The sequence below is a fragment of the Aptenodytes patagonicus genome, chromosome 4 (genome assembly GCF_965638725.1).
Source record: "Aptenodytes patagonicus chromosome 4, bAptPat1.pri.cur, whole genome shotgun sequence".
NCBI classification, from domain to species: Eukaryota; Metazoa; Chordata; class Aves; order Sphenisciformes; family Spheniscidae; genus Aptenodytes; species Aptenodytes patagonicus.
Window position 1 is genome coordinate 43,880,401 of NC_134952.1, and position 25,526 is coordinate 43,905,926.

Genomic DNA, 25,526 nt, shown 5'->3' on the forward strand with positions numbered 1-25,526 from the left:
CAAGGGCCTGAGAGAGCACTGCTGCACCCGAAGGCAGCGCTTGATGTGACAAGGCACCCACCTGTCCCCCTTCCCCGCCCGCACCCACCACCACGGCGTCTGACCGCCGCCCACAGGCGGGAAACGCCGCCACTCCCCCGCGCCCCGGCCTCACCCCTTCCCACCCAGACGCTGCGCCCTTCGCGCCGGGAGCAGAGGGCGTACAGCCGGGGGACAGACCCGGCTGCCCCGCCGGGAGAGGCATGACGGCACAAACCGGGCGGGGAGCGCCTCCCCCCGGCGCGGCGGCGGATCCCCCGTCCCGGGAAGCTCCCCCCCCCGCCCCGTCACCCCACGGCACCTGGCGAGGGGGCGGTGGGGAGGAAGGGGCGGCCGCCAGGCCCGGCCCCGCGCCCCGCCCCCTCCCGTGAGGGGAGGCGCTGCCGCTGAAGGGAAGCGGCCCGGGCCGGGTCGGGGGCCGCCCTCCCCGCGGCCCCCTCGGCGGGGCGGTGCCGGGTGGGGCGGTGCCGCCCCTCGCGTCAGCCCTGCGCGGCGGGGCGGGGAGGGAACGGGAGCCTCGGCGCTGCCGCGGCGGGAGAGGCACCGGTGGGGCCGGCGGCGGCTTCTCACGGGAACAAAGCGGGGGCGGCGCAGCCCCTCCGGTCCGCTGCGGCGCCGCACGGTGAGAGTCGGGTGAGGGACGGGGAGGGGGGCAGTGCTGGGCCTCCCCGGGGACCCTCCCGCGCCCCCTGAGGGGCGGCGCGGCTCGGCGCGGCTGGGCGCGGCGGAGGGGCCGCAGGCCCGACCCCCCCCCCTTCCCCTCACCGCCGCGGGGCGGGGTGACAGCCCAGTGCCCCGGAGCTGCCCTTCGCCCGCCTCCTTCCCCCCGCCTCGCCGCTGGATGCACCTCTAGGGGTGCCGGCCCCGCTCACCCCTCTCCCCGGAGGGCCCGCGGAGGGGTGCGTACCGCCTACCGCGGGGTCTGCCTGCCTGCGAATCGTTTTTAAAGGGGGGAGTGGGGAAATACAAATAAATAAAGGAGCCGGTATGGACGCGGAGCCCGAAAGCAGGTAGGTGCGGGGACGAGAGCCTCGACACGCGTCCGGCGCCCGGGGGGCCGAGCGAGCCGCCTCCGCAGGCCGGCGGCGGGGACTGGGTGGAGGCGCTCAACTTCGCCCGGAGCCTGGCCTCGGCAGCCCCCGAGGGGTAGGACGGGGCTGCGCGGCCGGCCGGACTCCCCGCCGGGCCGCCGCGGGAAGCGCGGGGGCAGCGGCCCGCGCCCGGGCTGGGGCTGCCTTGCCGCGCCAAGTACGCGGGCGCGTAGCGGTGAGGACTACCGAACTCAACAAGCCATTTTCTCCCCTGTGGAGCAGCCTGGTGTTTTTTTAGGGGGCTTTTTGGTGGTGGGATTTTTTTCCCTCCCTTTTTCCAGCCCCTCGCTGCATACGCTTAAGCTGGCTGAAGGCTCGCCGCTGCGGCTGCATACGCAGCACTCGTGTTGTCCTAACGATATGGCAGTAGCACTTCCTGCTGTAAATCACTTCGCGATAGTTTTTGAAGTGCTGCTTCAAGGCGGCACCGTAATGAACCCTCTTGTCAGTGCCTGTGGTAAGCTTAAAACCCTGTGAGCTAGAGGCTGTTTTCAAGACTGATGTGTGTAATGCGTTGCTATTACTTTTCACAGAAATGGTAGACGTAGTCTGCTATTGGCTTAGTCTTGGCGTAGATGTAGTTCCCCTTGCTGTGCCCTATTGGTGTATGCTCTGTTGTTTTGGACCCAGCTGTAGTTACCTTTGCTGTCTTCTTGTTGTGAAAAAAGCTAATTTCAAATAAACGTTCAGAGATACAGGTGTATTAAGCAAGAACTATGAAAAGTAAGCTTTATTATAATGCTGTACTGCGGATAGCTCTTCGTTCTGGAATAATTTGTGAAAATAAAATTGCTCAAGATCTACATCTATGGGGACTTGAATTTAAAAACCTTAGCTGTTAGCGTTTGTTACATAATGTAGATTGCTATTATTATTTATTGTTATTTTGAGGTTTCATTTATTGAAAATATCTACTGAATTAGTCTAGAGATCTTCTATTTTACTCTTTTTATGAACATCTTCATATAAAATAGTCTTGCTGACTCTTTTTCCAGCTTATTAATGCCTTTTTCCCCCAAAAAATTTCAGAGGACGGTCAGAAGAGGAATGGATGTAACATGATATCCTTGGAGTGCTCAAAACACACAAATTCTGCAAAGATTTGTTTTTTGGTTAAGTAATACAAAGAAAATGGATGAATCGGCTTTGCTGGATCTGTTGGAGTGTCCTGTTTGCTTAGAACGCCTTGATGCTTCTGCAAAAGTCTTGCCTTGCCAGCACACATTCTGTAAACGCTGTCTGCTGGGCATTGTGAGCTCTCGAAATGAGCTTCGATGCCCAGAGTGCAGGACTTTAGTGGACTGCAGTGTTGACGAACTTCCCAGTAATATTTTGCTTGTTAGACTACTGGATGGCATCAAACAGAGGCCTCGAAAACCCGGTGCTGGTGGTGGGACTGGTAGCACAAATGCTTTAAGGGTCCCCATCAATACTGTAGCTAACTGCGGATCAAAGGACCTGCAGAGCTCTCAAGTTGGACAGCAGCAAAGGGTGCAAGCACGGAGCCCCCCAGTTAGGGTAAGTATTATGTGACGGTGGTATTTTGTTGCAGTCGTATCTTTTCCTGCACTGTTTCAAAACAGTTGATGGCCTCTGCTTCAGCATAAGGGCAGTCAGATAGTAAATATGGCAAAACAAAGTATTTTTGAGACTTGTTGTAGATTTCTAGCAAAACATACCAGTGTTCTTATCAGTATTGGTTTACTGTTACGTAAATACCAGTAATACTACTTCCTTATTAAAACTCTCAGTTGTTGAGGTAAGGAGAAGAAAAGCATCTCAATACCTTAACTGTCTTATTAAAAGGAAGTCAAATAGAACAAGATAATTTATGTGGAAAGCTTAAGTAATTGTTAAGGATAAGCATCTTGTGAAGAACACTTGAAATTGTTCTTGGTTTGTCAACTGTAAGATTAGAGATTTTATTTTGGCTCTTCTGCTTTCTGTAATGATTCTGAGTATCAGTAAATTTCCTTTGAGTTAGATACAACGAATGTTAAACGTGAGCAGGGAAGTTACGTTCTTGTTGAAGTCAAAGGTTTTGCTATTGGCTTCTACGGAGCTACATTTTACTTCTCTTCCTTTAAAAAGAAATCTTTGAATTACTGTGGTCTGGTAAGTTTTTTTGTACTCTCAGTCCTCAGCCCTTCTTTAACGAGTTTTTCCTCAAAGTATTTTTTCTAAAGTGATTTGGAAAATCTGTGTACTGTGATGGGAAGACATTGCCTTCTGTCTGTACTCCTGTTCCTTCCTAGGATCTATGCAACCTGTAGACTCCGTCGTGCGTTATAATCGAGACTCAATAGCCTCATTTATGATTCCATTCTAGAGCCTGTATTGGGAAATACAGTTTTATGAGATGACTGACCTTGCTCTGTTTTATCTAATGACAAGGCAGAACAGCTTCTCTGAAAGGTCTTGCTGCCCATTTTGTGATGCTTGCGTACTTGGAGTTCCTGTGTTTGAAGTGGAGTTTCTGAACGGTTTAGGTGGTTTCCTTCTTCTGAAGTTTATTTTATTTTTAAGAAATGTCTTAAAGAGTTCCAAGGAGAGGGCTTAAATGTGTATTTGGCAGGACTAGTCTTTATTTTAAAGTATAGCTGAATGATTTAGTTTACTTGCCCAATGAAGGAAGCCTTACACTGATTTGTCCTCAGTTATACTTACATGATTGGAATCTTTCTAAAACATCTTAGATACACCTCTTAAGTTTGCATGAGGATTTAAAATACAAGTGTTCTCCCATTAGATTGTATTGTTTTCTCTGCTTGGTAGAGACTCTTATTAGGTTCTTTACTTTAGAATGTAAAAATAATAATAATCATGCCACTTCCTGTTAATGAGTTTTGTTCAGTATGTAGATTAATTGGTAAGGGAGGAGAAAAGATGCGTGGGGTTTTTTTGTTTGTGGGTTGGTTTTGGGTTTTGTTGGGTGTTTTTTTTTTTTTCCCCCCCCTTTCAGAAGGTAAACATTAAAGTACTGCAAAGAAGCTTCAGCGGTATGAAAACCAGTCTGGTCTTCTCCAGAACCTTAAGGTGTTTACCACGATACCTTGCATTTGCAAAAGCTCTTCAACTTAAAACAAAGCAAAATACCCATATAACTTGTTTATATATTTTTATGTCGACTTTTGTAAGTAACTGTGTATTTTTAGAGACTGCTTGTCCTCCAAAAAGGCTTCCGGTGCACCAGTGAACTGCATACGTGAATGGCTGCGCTTCAGAGTTTCTCAAAGCCTTATTAGAAAAAATAACTTGATTATGGAATATTCTCTCTCTTTTTTTTATGTTCTATAATATCCTGTTGTGCAACATTTGCATTTCCAGATGTTGCGCAGAGTAGAAAGTGATAACATATGGAACGTTGCTTCAATTTATTAGTTATGCTGTACCATGCGCCATTAAAATTGTGACTATGTGCATTCCTCATGCAGTTAACTGATACTCAGTGTATATTAGTGATAGATTTCAACATTTTACAGTAGGTCTGAATACATCTTTGTTTCTGGGGTTTCACAGGCATTCTTGTGTCTTCTTTCCTTTGGGAGACAGGGAAAGATAATCTTCTCATCTTCTGTCCACTTTGTCCAGAGCCTTTTTTAGTAGGAAGGCAGTACTTTTAAGAACACGAGCCGACTCGGAGGCATAAGAAGGGGAAAATAAGAAGAACTTTTCCTTTTTCTGTATGAAAAGTGTTTTTAAAAAAAAAAAAGTCCGGAAAGCAAAATGCCATTTTAGTGGACAGTGTTGAATTGAATGCCCTGTTTGTTTTGCTAACTATAAGGTAAAGATGGTTGCAAATACAGTTCCTCTCTGGGATTTGGAGAGGAAAATCTGTTTCTAGATGACTGGCAGAGTCAGATTTCCTAAACGAATTTTGCTGAAGGGGAACTAGTAAATGAAAGTTGCTGTTACGTTAAATGAAGTGAACGTGGATGAAGGCTGTCAAGTCATAAACATTTTGCTTATACCCTGAAGTAATACAAAGCTCATAAATGCCCTTTCAGAGGATGCCATAATTTTTAGGAAAGGTTAATACAGCATGTACTGCAGCGTGATTTCCTGAACTGTATCAATGACTATGGAGCTGCCAGCCTTGTTATTGCACAGTACTATGTATATTGCATTCTCTGTATGTATGTGGTGACACATGGCAATAAACAAACAAATGGTTCCTTGAGTCTTAAAACTAATGAAGCTGGGTGGGTGGTGGGGAATAACAAATCTTGTGCCTTTTATCTCCCCCACTGCAATAACCCTGTTTCTTTCTGTAACCTCTATAATCTTTCACCGCTGTAACAACTGCAATTTCTCCCTGCAAGTTCTTAACCTCTTTCTATTCCCTGCTATTTTGATGCATCAGGCCTTGTGTGCCTTTCCCTGGGTACCGGCTGGACAAAAGCAGCATACTGCTATAGCTGATGGAAAACTGTTTGCTGACTGCCCAGCTCTTCTGTTCTTAGCAGCCAGCTTGCCTGGGAGAACAAATAATAGTTACACTCATGCTGCAGCTCCCTCTCTGGTATGGATGCTAATTTAATGTGGGTTTTTTGGTGTTTTGTTTTGTTTTTTTTAAGTGAAAACCTTCAGCTAGGTTGACAGCTTGGAAGAGCTTTAAGAACCGCAGTGTGCTGTCAAATCTGCTTGGGACTGGTCATCAGGAGCAAGTTACTGAGGGCTGTTGAGGGACTGCATGATCACGAGCCTTGTTTCCTTCAAAAGAGCATATGAAAATTTTAGGGTACTTACTTCCAAATTTATGCTCATGTTATTCATCTTGTCATTTTCACAAAGTATGTCAAACAGGTATTATCTTGAGTTTCTTATGGTAGTTTTACAAGGGTATTCTTATTGCAGGAGTTTTCAACAGAGCTGTATGCATAAGCTGATAGATGTTGGAGAGCTGTTCTAATTTCTCTACTAGAGGATAGATTTAGATTTTAGATGTTAACTTTTCCCTTGAATTTGTATGTGCCTAAGGCATACCAGTTCTGCTGCTAGTTTCTTTATAGTCCAAGTTTCTGAAGTTAGGGCTGTGTTCTCAGCAGAACCTAGAGCAGAGTTGTCTACATAGTCTGAAACCTCATCACTGAAAATATTTTTTAATGTTTTCAGCTGTTCTCTGGACCAAGTGTAGGCAGGAAGAGATAAGTGAAGGATTCAAATGATCTCCCTTTTCAAAAGAAAAGTATGAATAGCTCAAAAGTTGGCCATGCCTAATAGAGTTGGTGCTTATGCTGAATAAATATTGATGGTGTAATTTGAGTATATTATACTATATGTCAGTGGGAAATCTTACTGAGAAATGTTACAGTGCAGACAATGGGAAAGTCCTAAAGCTTTTCCCCTTTTTCTTGTTTTTATTCTGGAAAGCTGATAGAGACCTCTGGTGATATCACTTGTGGTGAAGTCGTCTTGAAATTAGAGGGTAAAGGAACATAACAGGCTATTAGAAGATGCTCATTTAGGTGTTAAAGGGGGCTTTCTAACTGCATCAATAAATTCTTGCTCTGTGCATTCCTATAATTTTGTTTTTCTGTTGAGAACCACTAATGTCTGAGATGTTTGCGATAAGTTCTTTTAAACTGAGGAGGAAAGAAAAACCCACAAACAGGAGGTTGTTCTGTGAGTTTCTGCTGATGTTCAGCTGTGTTGCATTGTAGTGTAAGCCCACACGTCCATTCTCATGCTTGTGTAACACAGGAAAGGAACAGTAAAATTTTAAATTCCCACATCCATACTGCCACAGCAGCGGTCATTTGTGATCCAGTAGGCTTGCCTGGGAACTGCTGAAGCAGTGTTAATGCCAAAAAGGAAAATAAATGGAGCGAGGTTCTCTTGCCCCAGCCATGGTGTTTGAACTCTGCACACAACTTGGGGCAGTAAGGACAATGGGCCACCTTCCAGTCTGTGAGGACTTAAGCAGGTCAGGCTTCTCTGGCTGTTGGACTCAATGCATGATGTTAGCAATCGGTTTTCTTTTATCGTAACCACCCTGGAGAAGAGAGCTCAGGGTGGCAGCTCACACAGTTTGACTATTTAGCAGGATTCAGAAACCTGATAGGAGCTGAAATAAGTGCTGCTGTTGTAGCCACGGCACTCACTGGCCTACTGAGATCCTGGCTGAACTTAGTTGTCAAAGGAAACTTCTTAGATTAGAAAACTTCTAATGATTAGAAAACAACAACGGGACTGAAAATGTGCATTCATAGATCAATAACTTTATTAAAAGATTGAAAATAAATATGGGGATTGCCAAGCATAGAAGCAGGTGTAGATTGGAACAGATGTTTAAATTGTCTCTGAACAAGAGTTAGCAGAATAAAACAGTACACAGAAATGTCATATCAAACATCTGCTGGTCAGGTACTCTTAGAAGAGGCTCACATTGTGATAATAGATCAGATTGTGAAGTTTGGGGGGAAAAAAGTGGTTGTAGAACTATGCAAGAAACAGTAGCTAATGCAGTTAGTTTCATGGTCGATATTTGTGATGGTAGGCTGGAGAATCGTTACTTGATGATACCTGATTTTGAGGATTGTGTTTGTACAAATTTGTACAAAATCTGCTTTCCCCCTTATTTAAAAAAAAAGTGTATCTTATTGTTGTCTGTGTAGTTTTAATTATGCATTCCTGCATGTATTCCATCCTATAAAAGTAAGGAGTGTCGAGGTGCAACTTTAACATGTGAAATATCTTAATTTGAGAATGTGGAGATAGGCGCCTATTCATATTCCGGAGTGATCGTTAGAAAACATTTTAGGAAGCCTCTCTAAATCATGTATGCACACTTTTGTTTCCTCTCACGCTTTCTGAAATACCAGATTCTGCTTTTGCATTTACAATTGCTTGTACAATTTTAATTACTTCTCTGTAACACTTTTGTGTCCTATGTTAAGCTAGAGAAAATTTAATGGAGATTATAAATATAAAAGGAAAATAGACTGTCTCTCATTATGTTAATGTGTTTCCTCTTAGAGATAAGTAATTAAGTGAAGAGAGGGAGGATAAGCAAAGGGAAGAATTGTCTCAGTATCCAAAGGCATTGGGCTAGGATTGAGAGCTTCCGGGCTTAGTTCCTGGCTTTGCCACAGACATCCTTTATAACCTTGCAGAGAGTCATTCAAAGCTCTTTGTGCCTCTGTTTCCCATCTGCAGATATGACTGATAGTACTTCCTTTGTTTGACTTGCTATTTAAACTGTATACTCTCTAGGGCAGAGATTGACTTTTTTATTTTGGATGTATCTATAGGGTGTTTTACAATGGGTCCACAGTCTCAGTTGAGGTCAGAAGATACTACTGTTCACTCTTTAAATCGTTGACTTCCACATTACTGGAGAGCTGTTCATAATCCATTTCCTGTACCAAAGATGGTCCAGTGCCTAGTGTTATATTGTTAAAAGGATTTTGTTTTGTTTGGATGTTTAATAGGGAATCACATAAATACCTCAGTGAGGAAAAGCCAGACACTTAAAAAATCTGTGGAAGCTGGTGTTCCATTCTTCAGCTAGAGAAATCTGTATCCGACTGGCACACTGGTGCGTAGATTTGAGCGTGTTTTGAAAAGAATAAAAGGAGAATATCTAATGTAACTAGTGTTGGTAGTACAGAAATATTTCATTCCATACTTTGAACCTTTATAGGAATCTTTAACCTGCCAGCTAACATTAATCTGCTTGACAAAATAGCTGTGAAACTAGTATAATCCCTTTATTTAGAAAATAATTAGGTTTTGAAGTTGATTTATAAACTAAAAAACAAATCCACAGTATTTAAGTGTGATACTTAAATCCCTTTTTATTTTGTTTCCAATACCCTTTTTTGTGTATTGGTGGAAGATACTGTTGTACGATTGCTTTGTTTTCAGGTGGAAGAGGAGGCTGTCTTTATTTCCCTTCATTTTCCAATTTAATATTCCTCCGTTTCTGCAGATTCATTTAAAACTGCCTACCTGAAATAAAATGGTGTCTCTTTTTCTCTACTTTAATTTGGCTGGTGAGTTACAGGTTATTGCTCTAATCAAAAAGCTTTGATCATTCAGAAAATTTAAACTTCTGCACAAAAAGGAAGTCTAAAGCCCTTACTTCTAATGGGCTTGTGAAGGGGAGCAGTTTTTTTTAAAGAAAATAAAAATCTTTTAATTTTTCTCCTATTTCCACAGAAATCAAATACCAATAAAATTGCTTTACATAGGTAGTCCGGGGTCTGGTTAGAAAAGTCAGTCGGTAGTGCTATTGCTGTGTTTCTTTATGCATAGTGTCTGGCTTTCTGCAATGGGTACCTCTTGTTCGGTGGCTTAATAGGCATCCTGTACAGTAGGAAGAGCTGAAGGGGCTGATTGAGATGGGGTCAACTAGAAATCCTTCTCCTCCCCTCTCCTTTACCTGAGTGAAATGGTTTTCACATGGTACTTCCTCTTCTTACCCCTGTGTTTAGTGCATGGATAGGAACTGCGGAGAACAACAAGCCTGAAACTGCAGCTGTGATAATAAAACTGGAAACTTGTTATGTTGAATTGTTTGTCTGTCTTTTGGTGGACTTCCCCTTGTAGTGCATTTGGCCTTCTCCTTATGATATGCTTAACACCTTCCTTGGTCTTTTCTTTGGTTCCACCGTTGTCCTTTATTCAAACATTCTCTTGCTTCTGATCTTAGTGTACTACTTCCAAGAAAAAGGAAACATGTATTTGTCTTCCCTCGTGTGTCCAATCTGTCCTTGACTGTGTCAAACATAGGGAACATAAAATAAGCAATAAGAAAGAAAATGTTCTGTTGAAGTATCTGGACTACAGACACTGTTGTGGTATTTATGACTAAATCTGCTAAATGAATGAAGAGCATAAAGTGTATGTTAATGTTACTGTATTGCTTAGCCTCCTTTGGTTTGAAAGTTTCTTTTTTTTTTTTCCTTCTCCTTTAAATCATTGCCTATATGCACATCCTAGTGAGGGCAAGAATGTGCCTCAGTAATTAAAGCTGAAATATCATCTGGTCAGCCCTGTTCATACATACACCTCATTACTGCATGCGCAAAGGAAAAGTATGCATCTGTTACATCTCGATTCCTGTCAGATGTCTCTTTGTTAGTAGACAGAAAAGCTCATCTCAGAAAATCAGCAGTGAATTTTTGGGTCAGTTGCACTAGATCAGGTTCTTTGCTTTTCTTTTCACATCACCAAGTCAGAATCTTTTCAGAGAGCAGGTTTGTGTTTTGTTTTGTTTTTGACCGAGAATGGCTGCTTTGAGGTGAGCTGGATTAATTTGAGGAAGCGAGTGGCCCTGAGGTGGGAGAATTGCACGTCCAAGTGCTCTTTTCTGCACTTCTTATCTTTCGTGGGTATAGAGGGGAAGATGGCAGCACTGTCCTCTGTTTGGCAGACTAAACAGTGGGGCTGGTCCCAGTTAGAGCCTTGCTTCACTGAGAGTGCTTGAATAACTGCTTTCATTTATTCTCGTCCCATAGATATTGCTGGGGCTGCCATGCAGTTGGGGACTGTCATGGTTTAACCCCAGCCGGCAACTAAGCACCACACAGCCTCTCGCTCACTCCCCCCCACCCCGGTGGGATGGGGGAGAGAATCAGAAGAATAAAAGTGAGAAAACTCATGGGTTGAGATAAAGACAGCTTAATAGGTAAACCAAAAGCCACGCACGCAAGCAAAGCAAAACAAGGCATTCATTCACTCCTTCCCATCGGCAGGCAGGCGTTCAGCCATCTCCAGGAAAGCAGGGCTCTATCATGCGTAACGGTTACTTGGGAAGACAAACGCCATCACTCTGAACGTCCCCCCTTCCTTCTTCTTCCCCCAGCTTTATATGCTGAGCATGACGTCATACAGCATGAAATATCCCTTTGGTCAGTTGGGGTCAACTGTCCCAGCTGTGTCCCCTCCCACCTTCTTGTGCACCCCCAGCCTACTCGCTGGTGGGGTGGTGTGAGAAGCAGAAAAGGCCTTGACTCTGTGTAAGCACTGCTCAGCAGTAACGAAAACATCCCTGTGTTATCAACACTGTTTCCAGCACAAATCCAAAACATAGCCCCTTACTAGCTACTGTGAAGAAAATTAACTCTACCCCAGCCAAAACCAGGACAGGCATGAAGCCCCTAGCTGGTCTTGGTCAGCACGGAGGCAAACAGTTAAGGCTGTTTTCTCTTCTGCATGCTCTTAAATGTCAAGAAATCATTGGGACCCAGGAAGATGCTCTGGAGATAAGGACAATCGCTCCAAAGAGAGAAACTGAGCCCAGTATTTGGAATTCTTTGACATGTGATGCTTATATGCCTATCTTTAAAATGTCACTCAGTGTTTCCTGGATACATACAGGTTTGGATTCTCCAGTTGAGGGGAAAATGAAACATAGAAGTCAAACTCAACTCTTCACGTTTCACTTACAGACACTGTTGCCAAAGTGTCTCAGAATCTGAGCCTGCTAGGTACATGAAAATCAACTGTGGCACATATGAGCAATCCACCATGGAAATCATTTATCTCTGTACTCTTAGAAGCTTAGGACTGTGGCACTCATTTGATACTTGTGGTGCTCAAGCATGTGATTTGTTATCCTAAGTTAAGTTTTTGTAGCGTAAGAGTATGAACACTTCAGAATTTTAAGTAATTTAATTTCTTGTCTAGGTCTTTGTTCCTGTCTTATTTGGCCCTTGATTAATTCGCCACCACCACTACCTATAGTATAAGCACTTAAACTGTCAAGTATAAAAAAACAGAACCTGCAAGAATGTGTCTGATCTCCTAAAAATGAGAACAGGATTCTCTTGTGCACATGTATGTGCGCTCTTTCTCACACAGTAATTTTGTTTGAAACGGTGCTGATGTGCTCGGCCTTCCACATATAATTTTTAAAATATGGTGTAAATTTGTGGGGTTTTTTTTAATTGAACTAAAAGCTCTGGTCTGGTGCTTAACTGTTCTTTCTGTCTTCCAAGTTGGCTTGATTCTTCAGAGTCGAATATAGATTGTCCGTTTTTATTTTCTGTAAATGTGCAAAGTATAATTTTACGTTTCTAGCTGTATGCTATTAATCATAAATGCATTTTGATTAAAGGTAAGCATTTAAATGTTGCTTAAAAATTAATAAAGATATCATTCTCCTCCTCTCTGAAGTGAAGGAGTGCTGCCAGTGTTGCATAGAAGATAAGCCAGCCATCAGAGAATGTCCTGTTGGACTTTGTAACACCTGAAGCACTCCTCAGTCTTTACTGTTCTTTTGTTAATAAAACTGATTTTGTTTCATGGCATTAGTGTTGCAGTAAGGTGAGGTAACTCTGCTCTCCTTTTTATAAAGGAAAGATGTGCTTATTACCTCTCTTGACTTCCTTTTTTCAGCACCTAAATTTTCAAAATATACATGTACATTAAAAGCTTTTTAAAGAACTGAAGTACTGTTTTCTCTTGTATGAACGACAATTTTATAAGACAAGCTTTTGAAAAGCTCTGGTTGAAGACAAAAGTACTCCTACCAGACTTTCAAGCTGCTGAACTCAAGAAAAGGAATGTAGTCTTACTTGCACAGAGGAGTGAGAGGATCAATACTGAATAATTTAAAACAAGTCTCTTCAATTATTCTTTATTAGCATGCTATCTTAATTCTTTAGGTTATAGTCTGCATTTTATTTATATTAAAAATAGGGGAAGAATGAGGCACTTCTGACTGATTAAAAAGTGTCAAGATGAAAAGTATTCAGAGATAATCAGATGACGATCTGAGCTGGCATATATAGGGCATAGCTGTTCTAGAAGCTTATTTTAAACAAATCCAGTAAAGATGAATTCAGCGTGCTGTGGTAATGTGCCTCTGAGTAAAGATTAAGCTTTTATTCTGAAGCTGAGAGCTTGCTAAAAGAAAATCAACGTCTCATGGACCTTTACTTGTTCGTGTATGCCAGTGCCATATTATCTCGCATGGTCGTCTCTTTCATGAGCTAGATAAAGATCTGAGAGGAGACTCTTAAATCTTACCCACACTAGCAGAGTTAAGCCATTTTCAAAACCTGTTTAATTTAACACAGTTTTAAATCCACAGCCTTATTAAGTTAACAAGCCTTCAGCCTTGCCACCAGGTTCTGTAATCCTCTTAGATCTTCGGTCTAAGCAGGGCAGGGATAGTCAATAAGTAGATGAATAGATAATCTTTCAGAAGACATACAGGTCTTCCAGAAATAAGTGTTGATATCTACACTGAGTTTTGAAAGGTTGAGAAAGGCTCATCTGAACTTCCATTGAGTATAAGACATGCTACCACAGTACCTACAACTTGAGGAAAAAGTTGAAAGGACTATCACTTTGTTATGTTGGGGGGGGGGGAGATAAAGGATTTATTTTTTTTAAATGAATTAATTCCTGGTTTACAGCCCAATAAAATTAGGTTAAATTTTAAATATAGAATGAGGTAAATAAAAATAACAGTTTGTTTCCTTGCTGTTATGCATATGCAGATTAAAAGCTTCTCTGTGGTTGTTTCACAAGCTATCTTTGAAAATCCTTCAGGCAATCAGTAGTCTGTGGACCAGAATTTAAAAAACTTTAATGCAGATAACGTGGTATTGGCCACCACTGCAGTCTGCACATTACTTCTGTTTTGGCTCTTCTAGCCCTATTGAATTTAAGCTGCGTCCATCTCCTGAGCAGAGCTCCTGAGGTAGCGGAGCTGGAGGAAGGAAAAAAAAGCAGTTTGTAGTGGAAGAGTTCAGCCTAACGTGAGGGTCCCTGCCAGCCATGTTCACACAGCACCAGAGTTGGAGCAGAGGAAGTGGATGTGGGGTGCAAGCCAGGTCCGGGAGATACCAAGAGCGACCTTGTGTTTGGAGAGGGTGGCAGAAGAGCTGAGCACACAGCGAGTATGAGGCATGAAAGCAATGTTGAAAGGATGGGAGAAGGCCTCTGGGAGGAGATGACTGAAAAGCAGAGAAAATTCAATACTGATGGGTGATAAAGACCTGAAAGGCCAAGTAATAAGGGAGCAGAGAGATAGTGAATTGAGTTGAAAGAAAACAAACTATGGTAGTAGATTTGGAACATAGCAATAGACAGATTGGATAAAAAATGATGGAGCAGGAAAACAGATCGAGCAAATGACTCTCTGCTCACTGGAATTGAATTAGAGACCTGGTGAGGAGGAGGTGCTGGAGGAACAAGCTGAAGAGGTAGCTTGATGTCTGAGGAAGGTTTTGGAGAGCATCAAAACAGAAAAGTTGATACGGAGGAGTTGGCTAGACAAGAGGTAAGAACAAGAATTAAGTGTGTTGACTCACATGCCATTTATTTTCCTCCAGTATGTGTGTGTTTTAATTTTAAAATACTGTGTATTTTATTTTTCATTGTTTATTTTGAAATAGTGTGTCAGGTACTATGTGATATTTAGAATATTTCTGTTCCAGAATGTTTGAAGAACTTTCTATTCAGGACTGTGAGGATTATTTCTGGCATATCTATCAAGCACTTTGAGATTCTTCACAGGAGTCTAAAAATGTCAATTTTATTACTAATAAACTGTTCTCATAGTTCTCATAGAACCAATAAAGCTACAAATTTAAATCTTCCATTCAATGAACTCAAAAAGAATATAGGAAAAGGTGGGCTAGTGTCCTAGGAATTGCTTGGAAATCAGAAAAGATTCTCAGAGAAGGAAGGGAAAAAAAAAGCATTTGTGACTATTCTGATTTGGTAGCCTTTTCTTTCACCTTGCTTCCATGTTTCCTCAGTCTTTTGTGTAGTCCTTCAGTTAGTAATAGCTGAAAATAAGGATGTAAACATCCTACCAGCATTACAGAGCACGGCTACAATCTTACATAGTATTCTTTTGAATTTAGTCATGATAGATAAGAAGAATGAATTTTGTGGGGCAGGTTCTCCAAGCAAAATAACGGAATATTTTCAGTATGTTTTCAGTCCCTTGGAGCAGCTCACCTTTCTGTAATACGTTTAAAAGGAGAACTATCTTTCTAGAATTACGTTTTCAAAGTACATGGTTTTTGTTCAGTAAGGGGGATTTGTGTTTATCTTTACTTTCACTAATAAGTGAAATTGATTTTTCAGTGGAGAAAGAGAATAGCTAGTGGACTGTTTCTGGAAACAGATTCCCAAAGCAGTTTATAATTTCAAGAAATGTTTATCTTATACTGAAACCTCCAAACCCAGAAAGAAACATTAGGGTCAATGAAAGCTTATTTCTAACTTCAGCTCCTGTTGTGTGTATATACTCTTTACTCAGGAAATCATACTTTTTCATATATTCAATTCAGAATTTTGTTGCTTGCAACAGGGATCTGATGTTGTTTATGCTTCCCTATTTGTTATTTTACCAGCTCCCTACCTTTAAAAGGAAGAGCATAAAAGAGGTCAAAATTTATTTTAAACGGCACAGAAGAGGAACTGGTTATTCTACACACTCCATACAAAGGTTGTGTGGTTTTATTTCTTTAAAAATAATAAAATATTAAATACTATGATGCAGTTAAATAGGAAATATTCATAATTGCATACCTGGCAATTGATAGGGAAACTTTTTTTTAGTGTAATACTCTTGTTTCAAATTTTCTGAGTTTGCACTGAAGGAATCCAAGAAAAAAGGGGGTAGAGTTAAAACAGCACGACTGTCAGGAAGTGTTTGCCCTTTTTTTCCTGCAGCAATCACGGAATTTTACGTGCAAACTCAGATGCCCTTTTAAAATATTCTCTGAGTGAAATTTTATGTAACGTGGCATCCTTAATCCTTTTAGAGCTTTTGAAATGTCTGCAATGCACATGCAGTTAGGTTATACCACACAATTCCGTATTTTTTGATGTTGATGGGAGTTAGGAGAGTTAGTGAGATAGATTGGTTGATTAAGTTAATGCCCTTGTTTGTTGGGTTTTTTAGGCTGTGGTTGTCTGAGTTGGTGTATATTTTTGTCTGGAGTGTACTGCTCAGTTCACAGATAAAGAGTTTAGATTTGAAATGGTTAAAAAAGAAGAAATAATATTATTTTAGAGCCAATTTTGTACTTGCAGTAATGGAAGGGTATGGATTCATAATATTCAGAGGCACAGTACTCAGAAGAAATCCGTGTGTGTGAAATTTTTTTATCTGCTTACAAGGGGATTTCAGTGCAGCTTCACTTAGATATAGTCAGATTGAAGCCCAGTCGCACATAGCCAGATTGAAGTTCAAGGTAGTTGATCTGAATAAAACAGAAGCAGTAACTTGGTCATTGTAATTAGACATGTCTTATAGCTCAAAAAATCTTGTAGCCCAGTATGTAGTAACCACAGCATATTTGATGGCTGGGCTTGGTTAGTCTCACCTATAGTAAATGGAAAGCAAAGTATTGCAAATCGTGTGTTTCAAGCAAACATTAAATAGTTGCCTCCAGGAATTCGTAAGTTTTGTTTGCGGAAGATACCTTATGATGTTGCAGAAATCCTCTTCCTGCTTAAACAGATAACCTCACCCTCAGATCTGGATGTTGGCTGCAGTCTCATTTAGGAAATCACGTCTCTCTCTCTTCTAACTGCTATTTACAATGTAAGGTTAGGACTCCACATCTTCCTAGAAGCAGCATCTAATTCTTGGGGAGTCAAATACCTCTGGTTTTCAAAGCTAGAACATTAGTAAGAATCTGTAAGATTTCAGGTAAGCTGAAATCAAGTTATGCACTAATTTTCTAGGTTTGAATGCATGAATGTGTTTAAGATTCACATTCTTTCCGCGTGTTTCGTTTTGGGGGAAGAGTCAATGAAACTTTTGGTAGATGGTGGCTTTCTGACTTAGGGAAAACCCATTGCTTTGTGCAAAGGCAGACCAAACTCGGCACAAACAGCATTCAAATGGCAGAGCTTTGTCAGCACCACAGAGCTCTGGTTTTGGGCGCAGACTCCAATTACTGAAGTCGAGGCTGAACATACCGCTAGATGCCAAACTGTGCTTTGTTTTTGGAGAAGGCAGTTGATTTTTATTAGGATAAATGAATCTGAATGTCTTAGTAGTGGTACTCAGTGGATGAAATAGCATTTGATTTGTACTGTGTTTTGAAAAAAGAATACTTTTTGCAGATTTCTTTCTTCTATTCAGCATATTAAGTTTAATGGAAGAAATCTGTCCAAAGTGGTCTTATGTAAACACTCACTGTGTTTATATTTTTCAAGGTCTTGTAGCTATAGGAATAAAACTGCAGTTTTGAACTTTGCAATTAAAATATACATTGGAAAATATTCTGTTGGAATACAGAAAAGTGTTAATGACTTCCATGAAAACAGATCTGGTAAAAATAAACAAGTGCAGTAGATAGCCTTCATTAGAGGGACACTGGTCTTGGTGTTCCTGTGGTAGCTGAAGCAATAGAAGCTGCTGCTAAAGGTGCTGGTCAGCATAATAAATGTGGAACAGGGGAGACTACCCTAAGAGGACTGATAAAACTGACCATAAATACCAGAGCTGGGTCATTGGTTAGTGCCTGAAGAAAAATGGATTTTCTGAGAGGGGGTTAAAAAGAAGGAAGAAAAGAAGCAGAGCTGTGCATGAACCATCAAGGCAACAGGCAACACTCTAGAGACAGGACTTGCTGGTAGCACTAACAATTGCAAAGTATGTGGGTGCTGTTTCTTGGTCATGTTATTTTCAGAGAATCATGATTTTATGAATGTTCTTGGTAAATAGTATTTTGAATTATCATTTTGTCTTTCTAATGGAGGTAAGCCAGGAAGGACCTACGAATGTTGGCTAGCCGTTCAGATCATGGGTTAACATACTTTCTCTTTTATCTCTATGCTTTTTGTTTGTCTTTGCACACAATGTTTTCAAAAGACACTGGAAAAAAATAGCATTGGATACAGAAGTCCCGTGTTTTTTCTGTTCTGTCATTTTGTTAGTATGCATTAAATCTGCCTTAAGTGAATCACCTTAATTAAGGTAATTCAGCCTTTGGTTCAGTATTTAACACACTGTGAAGATTGGTGCTGATGATTGTAGTGGCTTAATCATGTAGACTTTTGGCCCCCTTTCTAAAACTGAAGTTGTTCCACTCTGTGAAAATAAAATATCCACTGGAAAAAGGATTAAAACCCAACTGCCCACATCACAAGCGAGTGCTTGGGTCATTGGGCCAGAGAATTATTTTGCCGTCCCTTTCAGTGCTGTAATAGAGGTTAAGGCGAATCCATGCCGAGACATCTGTCGTTTGGTGGTTGGATCTCATGTCATGTTGGATCACGTATTGCAAGGACTAATGACACTTCTTATGGAAATAGCACCTTTTTCTTTTTTTCTTAATCTCCTTGTTTGTGTCCCCAATTAATTATTTGGTGAGATAAAATAATTCTGATTGTATCTTTTGTCTAGAAAGCACAAAATTAAGTATAGCTTGAAGTGTGGTTTTCCTCTTATTTTTTGACTATCAGATGGGGAACATTTGTTGTTTGTGTTGGCTTAGCTGTGATATTTCTCTTCTCATTTTCCTCTGTAATGTAAAGATGAGATTAATTTAGGGGAAAATAGTTCATTTCTGACTTCTGTTTTTAATAAGAAAATAGTATCTCTTGGGATAAACTTTCAGATGTTGGAGCATTATTGTTTTGAAAGAAACTAATATTTATCAAAGCATAAATTAAGTTTTTTTCACAAGTTAAATCACTTTAAAAAAGACAGCTTTAAAAGCATACGTAACTTTGAATATTACAATTCAGGTTAGCTCTCTCTCTATGATCTTGTGGGGATTACATGTCTGATGTTGAATTTGAAGGAAAAATAACAAAAATAGTAATTTCAGTGTAATGTTATTCCCTTAAAAATAATAATAACCAGCAAATTGCATTGAGATGTATGTGGACTTCAGTTTTTCATATGACCTTGCACATTGTATCTAGCCTTTCCCTTTTTCCAGTTCAATGTTCTTCTCTTAATAAGAAATGAGTGTCAGGTATGTTCTTTCTAGGTGGTAGAAAAAATGATTAAATTTTGTGTGTTCTGTGTTACAGCACAAAGTGTTTGAAAGCCTGAGTAGTGAATCTGTACTTAAAAAGAATCACTGAGCAGTGTAATACTCCTTTGCTTCCTTTTTTAAAAAAGCAAGATAGAACCACAATCTTCTACCTCCAAGGAGAGAGAAGAGCTGAGGCTGTACAAATGTAGTATTATTGAGAAGTACAAGTACATACTCATAGTATGGTTCTAGCTGAAGACTAACTGTTCTACTTGAAAGATGAGGGCATAAAAGTGACTGTAAAGTGTTGGCACTAGAAAGCTGATGAACTGCTAGTGTGTAGAAATCATCCCTTTGTTCTCTTTCCACATTCTTCATTTACTCTGTGCAGTATTTCAAATAAAAAGCAAAACTGGAATTTTTATGGGTGTATTTTACTGTTTGGCTTTTTTTAATAAAACTACTCTTTTATGTATTTATTATTTTTTTATTTATGTAAATTACTTCTATGTATTGCTTGAGTTTATTTTTTTTGATCTCTTGTATTCAAGGTGCTTCAGTGATGATTGTCTTAACATAGCTATAATGATTCTTAAACTCATAGCTTTGTTGCAATTTGTGTTAGTGTCAACCATTTAATAAAATTTTGAGTTTAGAAATGTGGTCACCCAGCAGAGTGTGCACAGAAAGGGCTGCTGAGCTGGCTTGGCACTCTCTGGTCTAATCTACTCAGGAATAATTAGTACAAGCATTGCAGATAGTTCCAGCCAGGCAGCAGTAACACCAAGTTTCTAAGAAACCTCTTGTGTCTAGTTTTGTTTCATTAGTATTGGCAGTGGTAGAAGCAGAGGAGTGTGCTGCCAAGGTTATTACCAGTGTATGACCCAGGCTGTTCTTGGCTGGGGCGGGAACCCAAAACACTGGAGTCTAGCTTACATCAGTACTCCGCTGTAGATGTTGCTTAGACCAAGGGTGGCAAAATTAGGATAAATTCTTACTGTAAGTGAAGTTGTGCTGGAAGCTTCTCTGAAGTGAATCATCCTTGAACGGACAAGACTATTAAATGCTAAGCCAATCCACCAGCGTTTTCCTGTGTGTGCTTTTAGTGTTTGGATTTTTCAGTTTGTAACGAGAACACTGCAATGAAATGTGCCACCAAGGCATATCAAAACTGCTGTGACTGTCAAAAACTAAATATAGCCTCTAGCACTTTAACAGTAAAAGTAAGCTGTTCATCTGTCTCTTAATCTAATATGTTGCTGAGATGAGAAAGAACTGTTAATAAGCAGTGGAGACTTTGTGAGTATAGTAGATTTAATGATAAAGTTTATTAATGGAAGCCTTGCCCCACACTTGCTCATGTTGAAATTCAGTGTGCTTTCCATGACAATTATTGGTGAGAGATCTTAATTCAAATGCTATTTTCTGAAACTAATTTTAGGCACATTTTTTGTGGCAGGCAGATGTTTATCCCACATGCTGTTCTGTAGAAACCTGTTGTTGCAGTCAGGTGGGTGACATCAAATTTGGCTCGCTGACCCAATTGTGTTTATATTCTTACGGTCTTTTGCTAGACTGGCAAAAACTTGGCTGTTAAGATGCTAGGTACTGCAGCTTTGACCACATAGCTGAGGAGCTTTGATTTAGGTTTCCCAATGACCGGTATTCCAGAAGGGACCCACTGCAGGTAGCCCATAGGTAGCACCGTGTTGTGGTTTAACCCAGCAGGCAGCTAAACACCACACAGCCATTCGCTCACTCCCCACCCCCCCAGTGGGATGGCGGAGAGAATCGGGAAAAAAAAGTAAAATTCATGGGTTGAGATAAATACAGTTTAATAGGACAGGAAAAGAAGCGAAAATAATAATAATGATAAAAGAATATACAATCAGTGATGCACAATGCAATTGCTCACCACCCGCCGACCGACGTCCAGCCAGTTCCCAAGCAGCGGTCACTCCCTCCCCCACCCCTGGCCAACTCCCCCCAGTTTATATACTGAGCATGACGTCACATGGTATGGAATAGCCCTTTGGCCAGTTTGGGTCAGCTGTCCTGGCTGTGCCCCCTCCCAGCTTCTCACTGGCAGGGCATGGGAAGCTGAAAAGTCCTTGAGTAGTGTAAGCACTGCGTAGCAACAACTAAAGCATCAGTGTGTTATCAACATTATTCTCATTCTAAATCCAAAACACAGCGCGGTACCAGCTACTAGGAAGAATATTAACTCTATCCCAGCCAAAACCAGGACACACTGAAAAGGAGCACGTGTCTGAAATCCTGCCTCCCCACAGCTGAGTGAGCTAATCTGAATTGTAGAGGACTATTTCACTGGCATTCACAGTTTTAAATCCTCTCCCAGAGTTAAATGGTTATGTTGATGATTCCTTCAAAAGTTATTTTTCTTTAAAAACAAAAAACTCCCCCAAAATAGGGCAGTCACTTAAAACAACAACAGCAAAAAAAACCTACCCAGTATTTCAGTGACTTGAGTACTTCCCAAAATACATTGATCTTTTATTCTCAGTTTGTGGAGCTGTAGACTCTTCTGCTCCTGCTTCTGGAGGGTGGGCACTATTCACCCACCTGCAGGCTGAAGAGCTGTAAGGCATCACCACCCTCTTGTTCAGGTCATGCCAGAAAAAAAAAATTGATTGACTCAATTGCAAAAGGTCAGTAGAAAATGAACAGGGAGTAAGGCAGCTATCAGGGCTGATACATGTCTGATTCAAGAAGACCTGGTACATTTAGTATTACTTGATAACAAATGCCTCTAAATCAGCACGACGGATGGTATTCTCTCCTTAATTTCTCGAAGGTAAAATTGAAGTTTGCTTTAACACTCAATGTGGTAAGCGTAGTAAGTGCCGCTGGTGGCAATATGCTAAAATTCTGATATAACACAGTTGAGATAGATATAAGGTAGTAAGAAGCAAAATTTTTAATCAGGCACAAAAGCATGAAACAGCCATAGCTAAAGATTGTCAGTAGACTGAGTACTGCAGATCAAATGTGATCAAATCACTTGTATGTTAAGCAGGTCTTCACTCACAGTGAGAAAAGTATTTTTATTGGGTTCATAAAGTTTTGGGGGTTTTGTTTATATCTTTCTTGCTTCTTAAAAAACATCTCAGTGACTTTAGAGGGCACAGTTTTAAGAAACCAAATTTTAAATGAATGCCTGATGGTACTTAGATTAATCTGGATTTCCCAAATGAAAATCAGTCTTTTTGATTAACTCAAATAGAAGGTAGAAAGGAAAGAGGTGTCAGCATGCTGACTGGGTGAACAAGAGTTGCCTCTAGTCAGCTTACCATCTTATTTTTTTAAGATAACTTATATTTGCTTTCAGATACTGGGTTTGTATTCAACGGTAATTTTTAGTTTCAATATTCAAAATTGACTTAAAACCTATTTTACTATAAACCTTTCAAAAATCAATACTGGATAATATAAAATAATGTGAGATTAAATATTCATTGGCAAAGAAGACGTTCTGTGCTACTATTTCAGCTTCCTTACAAATTATGTGGGGGAGAAATCCCTCATAAAAGAAAACCTGATGGGTCAGACACTTAGAGAGCTTAGGATTTCAAGCTACTGTAGAAACTGCTCCTTTTAGTAATATTTCTGGCTCAGGAATTATTTGGGAAATTACTGGGACATGAGCTACGAGCTATTCTGTAGCTCCTGCCCCTAAATTATTCTGGGGTGTGGCAGTGATTGACTATGCATATTGCTGCCTTCATCTTGAATGGAATGGTCTCATTTATGAATTAATATGTAGATGAAGGAGCCTGGAGCAATAGGTTGAATTGTAGTCTTAATTGGTATAAGTAAGGAAAGAGCCACCGGATCCATCAAGATTTCAGGTCTATGTTACATCTTAATACATAACCTAAACATGGCTCTTAAAAATGTATGACTTGAGTAGTAGTAGGGAAGTATTAAGTATTAATTTCTGCAGTGGCAAAATAAATATTCCTTGTTTTCTGTAACGGTATAAGTGAAGATACTGAAAATTAGTTTCAGCGTACACGTTCTGTACACAATTGTTGAAAAGGCTCAATAAGGTATTATCAAATAAAAATTTTTATTTTCTTACTAGCGATTCACTTGGTGGATAAACTTACGGCAAGTTGTATTTCTTTCTTTATAAAAGAGGTGATGCGAGTATTCCTAGGTTTTTGTGGGGAAGAAGGACAAGAAATAATCTATTAGTTTCACCTAAGACTATATCTGCATTTTAACAATCACCATTTTTTCCTGGTGTTTTTTTTTCTTGCCGTTGGATTCTCCATTCGAGTCTGAGCCCTTAGTAGAACGATTATATTATGATACCAAAATACTTTATAAAATATATTTAATGAATTGGATTGCCATTTAGATCCTGTTTCCAGCAGATGGGGAGATGAGGCCCATAATTCTCAACAAGTACGTTCGAATGGAACAAAGAGAGTTAGATTGAATCTGATTCACAAGAGACTGTCTCCCATAGTCAGTATGCATTTTACATACCGTTTGTTTGGTTTTTAACTTTCCTTCTCTGCTAAACTTTCTATCAGAGTAGTTTATCTTACTGTCCATTGCAATAAGTATAGCAAGCTTTACCTTGCATATACCTTTTCATAGGTATGATTCAGAGGTATGATTGAAGCCCATTATTTCCTTTCAAACAAATAATAGGTTGTACTAGAAAGTTGTTTTCACTTCAGTGTGTGTGTGAAGGTAGAGGCATGGCAACACTGTCAGTATACTCCTATATTCAGTAGTCAGTGTCTTCATACATTCATAAATATTGGTATATTTATGTGTTCAGCCAATGTTACATACACAAGATACCCCTACATACATTGTCTCTCCTGTACACTTGTATTTCCTGCCATATTGGCAATTTTCTTCCATGCTTTGGTTTTACATACGTGTAGGGACCTTTCTAGTGCTACACATTGTGGTCGGGTGCTTTTTTCTTGTGTTCTTTCACTGTTTGAGAAACCAATATAGATGAATCACAACCTCCAGTATACTTTTTGCTGTGCTAAGCTCAAGTACACATATTGAATAAGTGCGGTTTATTTTTGGAGGAAATAATGAAATATTATGTCATGACATTAGATAGTTTGATCTGTTTATTGAAAAAAATCACATTTTTTGTTTCATGGGCAGATGAAAAGAGAAATACTGAGCAAAGTTCATCTCTGTCCAATGCTATATCTAACAAACTGTTTCAGGGTGGTTGTATAACTTAGTTCTGTTTATTTACAGCTAAGGTTATTGCTTCTTTTTTGGTTTCTATTTATCAGGTTTTTTTCCTTTGCTGATGGACTCATACTTTTGACAAGAAAGGCAAAATAAACATACTACTTTGGGGAAAGAGAGTCAACTCCAACTGAATTTGCTGAATGAGACGACCTTGTATCACAGCTCTAGAGTGAATCTAACAGTATTCTTTCAGTTCAGGTTCATGTGGTCAAGGTTGCTCCCTCGCCCAGCCATATGAAAATGTGATAGTGCATGAATTTGATAAAATTTGTATCTTGCAAGAGAGAGTATTCTAGGTAAGCTGTGGTGTTTTTGTAGTTTTTTGTAGGCTTTGGTGGAGTTGTACGTTATGGAAAAGAAAGAAAGACTGGAAGCAGTTATAAAAATCTGAAAATTACAGGATGAATACAGAAACTTCATTTTTTGCCCTCGATAATAAAATGCATTAACAAATGCTGTCTTGTAGTTAAGACTGAGATACTGTTAAGTTCCAGCTCTTAAGTTGAATATATGACATTGGGCAAATCACTTAGTCTCTCTCTGAGCTGAATCATGATCTTTGACAGGTTTATCTGTGGCAATTTAAACTGTTATCACTCCTGCCTTCTGCTGAAGGTTACTGACAAAGTCAGTTTAGGCTAATCGGCAGGTTATGAACGATGCCTGCTGATGAGCTAGCACATGGGGTTTTTTCCTGTTGTCCTTGCCAAATGGACAATAATCTTCAGCAGGAAAGTGGAGTAGAAAATAGAGGTAATAACATTTTAGATGCTGTAATAATGTCTTCCGGAGAGGATGAATTAGTCTTTAGATCTTGATCTGTGAAATGAATATAATACCTTTTTTTTCTTTTTCTTTTTTTTTTTTTTTAAACTTTGTCCACTGCTTATTTACTTTGTACCTAAGATTGAGGGGGGGGGGGGGGGCAGAAATAATCTTGTGCTGTGTTTAGATGCTGGAATGAGGGAACATCCAGGTGCCCTAAAAGAGAAATAACGCATTTCTCTAGCTTATGTGATTAAATCTCTCAATTGTTGTAATTTACAGAAAGCTTGCTGAAGTAAATTATTTTTCATTTATTAAATACATGAAATGTGCTTTCTTTTATGCTAAATTTTTAACCAAAAAATTATTACACCCAAAATAAGTCTTAAAAGTAGTACAGTTTTACATAAGCAGGTATTTGTTACTGAAATTGTAAATTACTGATTGCAATAGTGGA

General features: G+C 40.1%; 1 protein-coding gene across 2 annotated transcripts in view; it reads left to right on the forward strand.

The window, feature by feature from the left end:
• The first annotated feature begins 583 nt into the window (after positions 1-583).
• Positions 584-25,526, forward strand: part of SH3RF1 (SH3 domain containing ring finger 1) — a 93,958-nt gene continuing 69,015 nt past the window's right edge. For both annotated transcript variants that reach the window (XM_076336543.1, XM_076336544.1), the window contains exons 1-2: positions 584-661; positions 2,160-2,648. In XM_076336543.1, the coding sequence (XP_076192658.1) occupies positions 2,262-2,648 (387 nt within the window). In that variant the 5' untranslated portion in view covers positions 584-661; positions 2,160-2,261. The remainder of the gene's footprint in view (positions 662-2,159; positions 2,649-25,526) is intronic.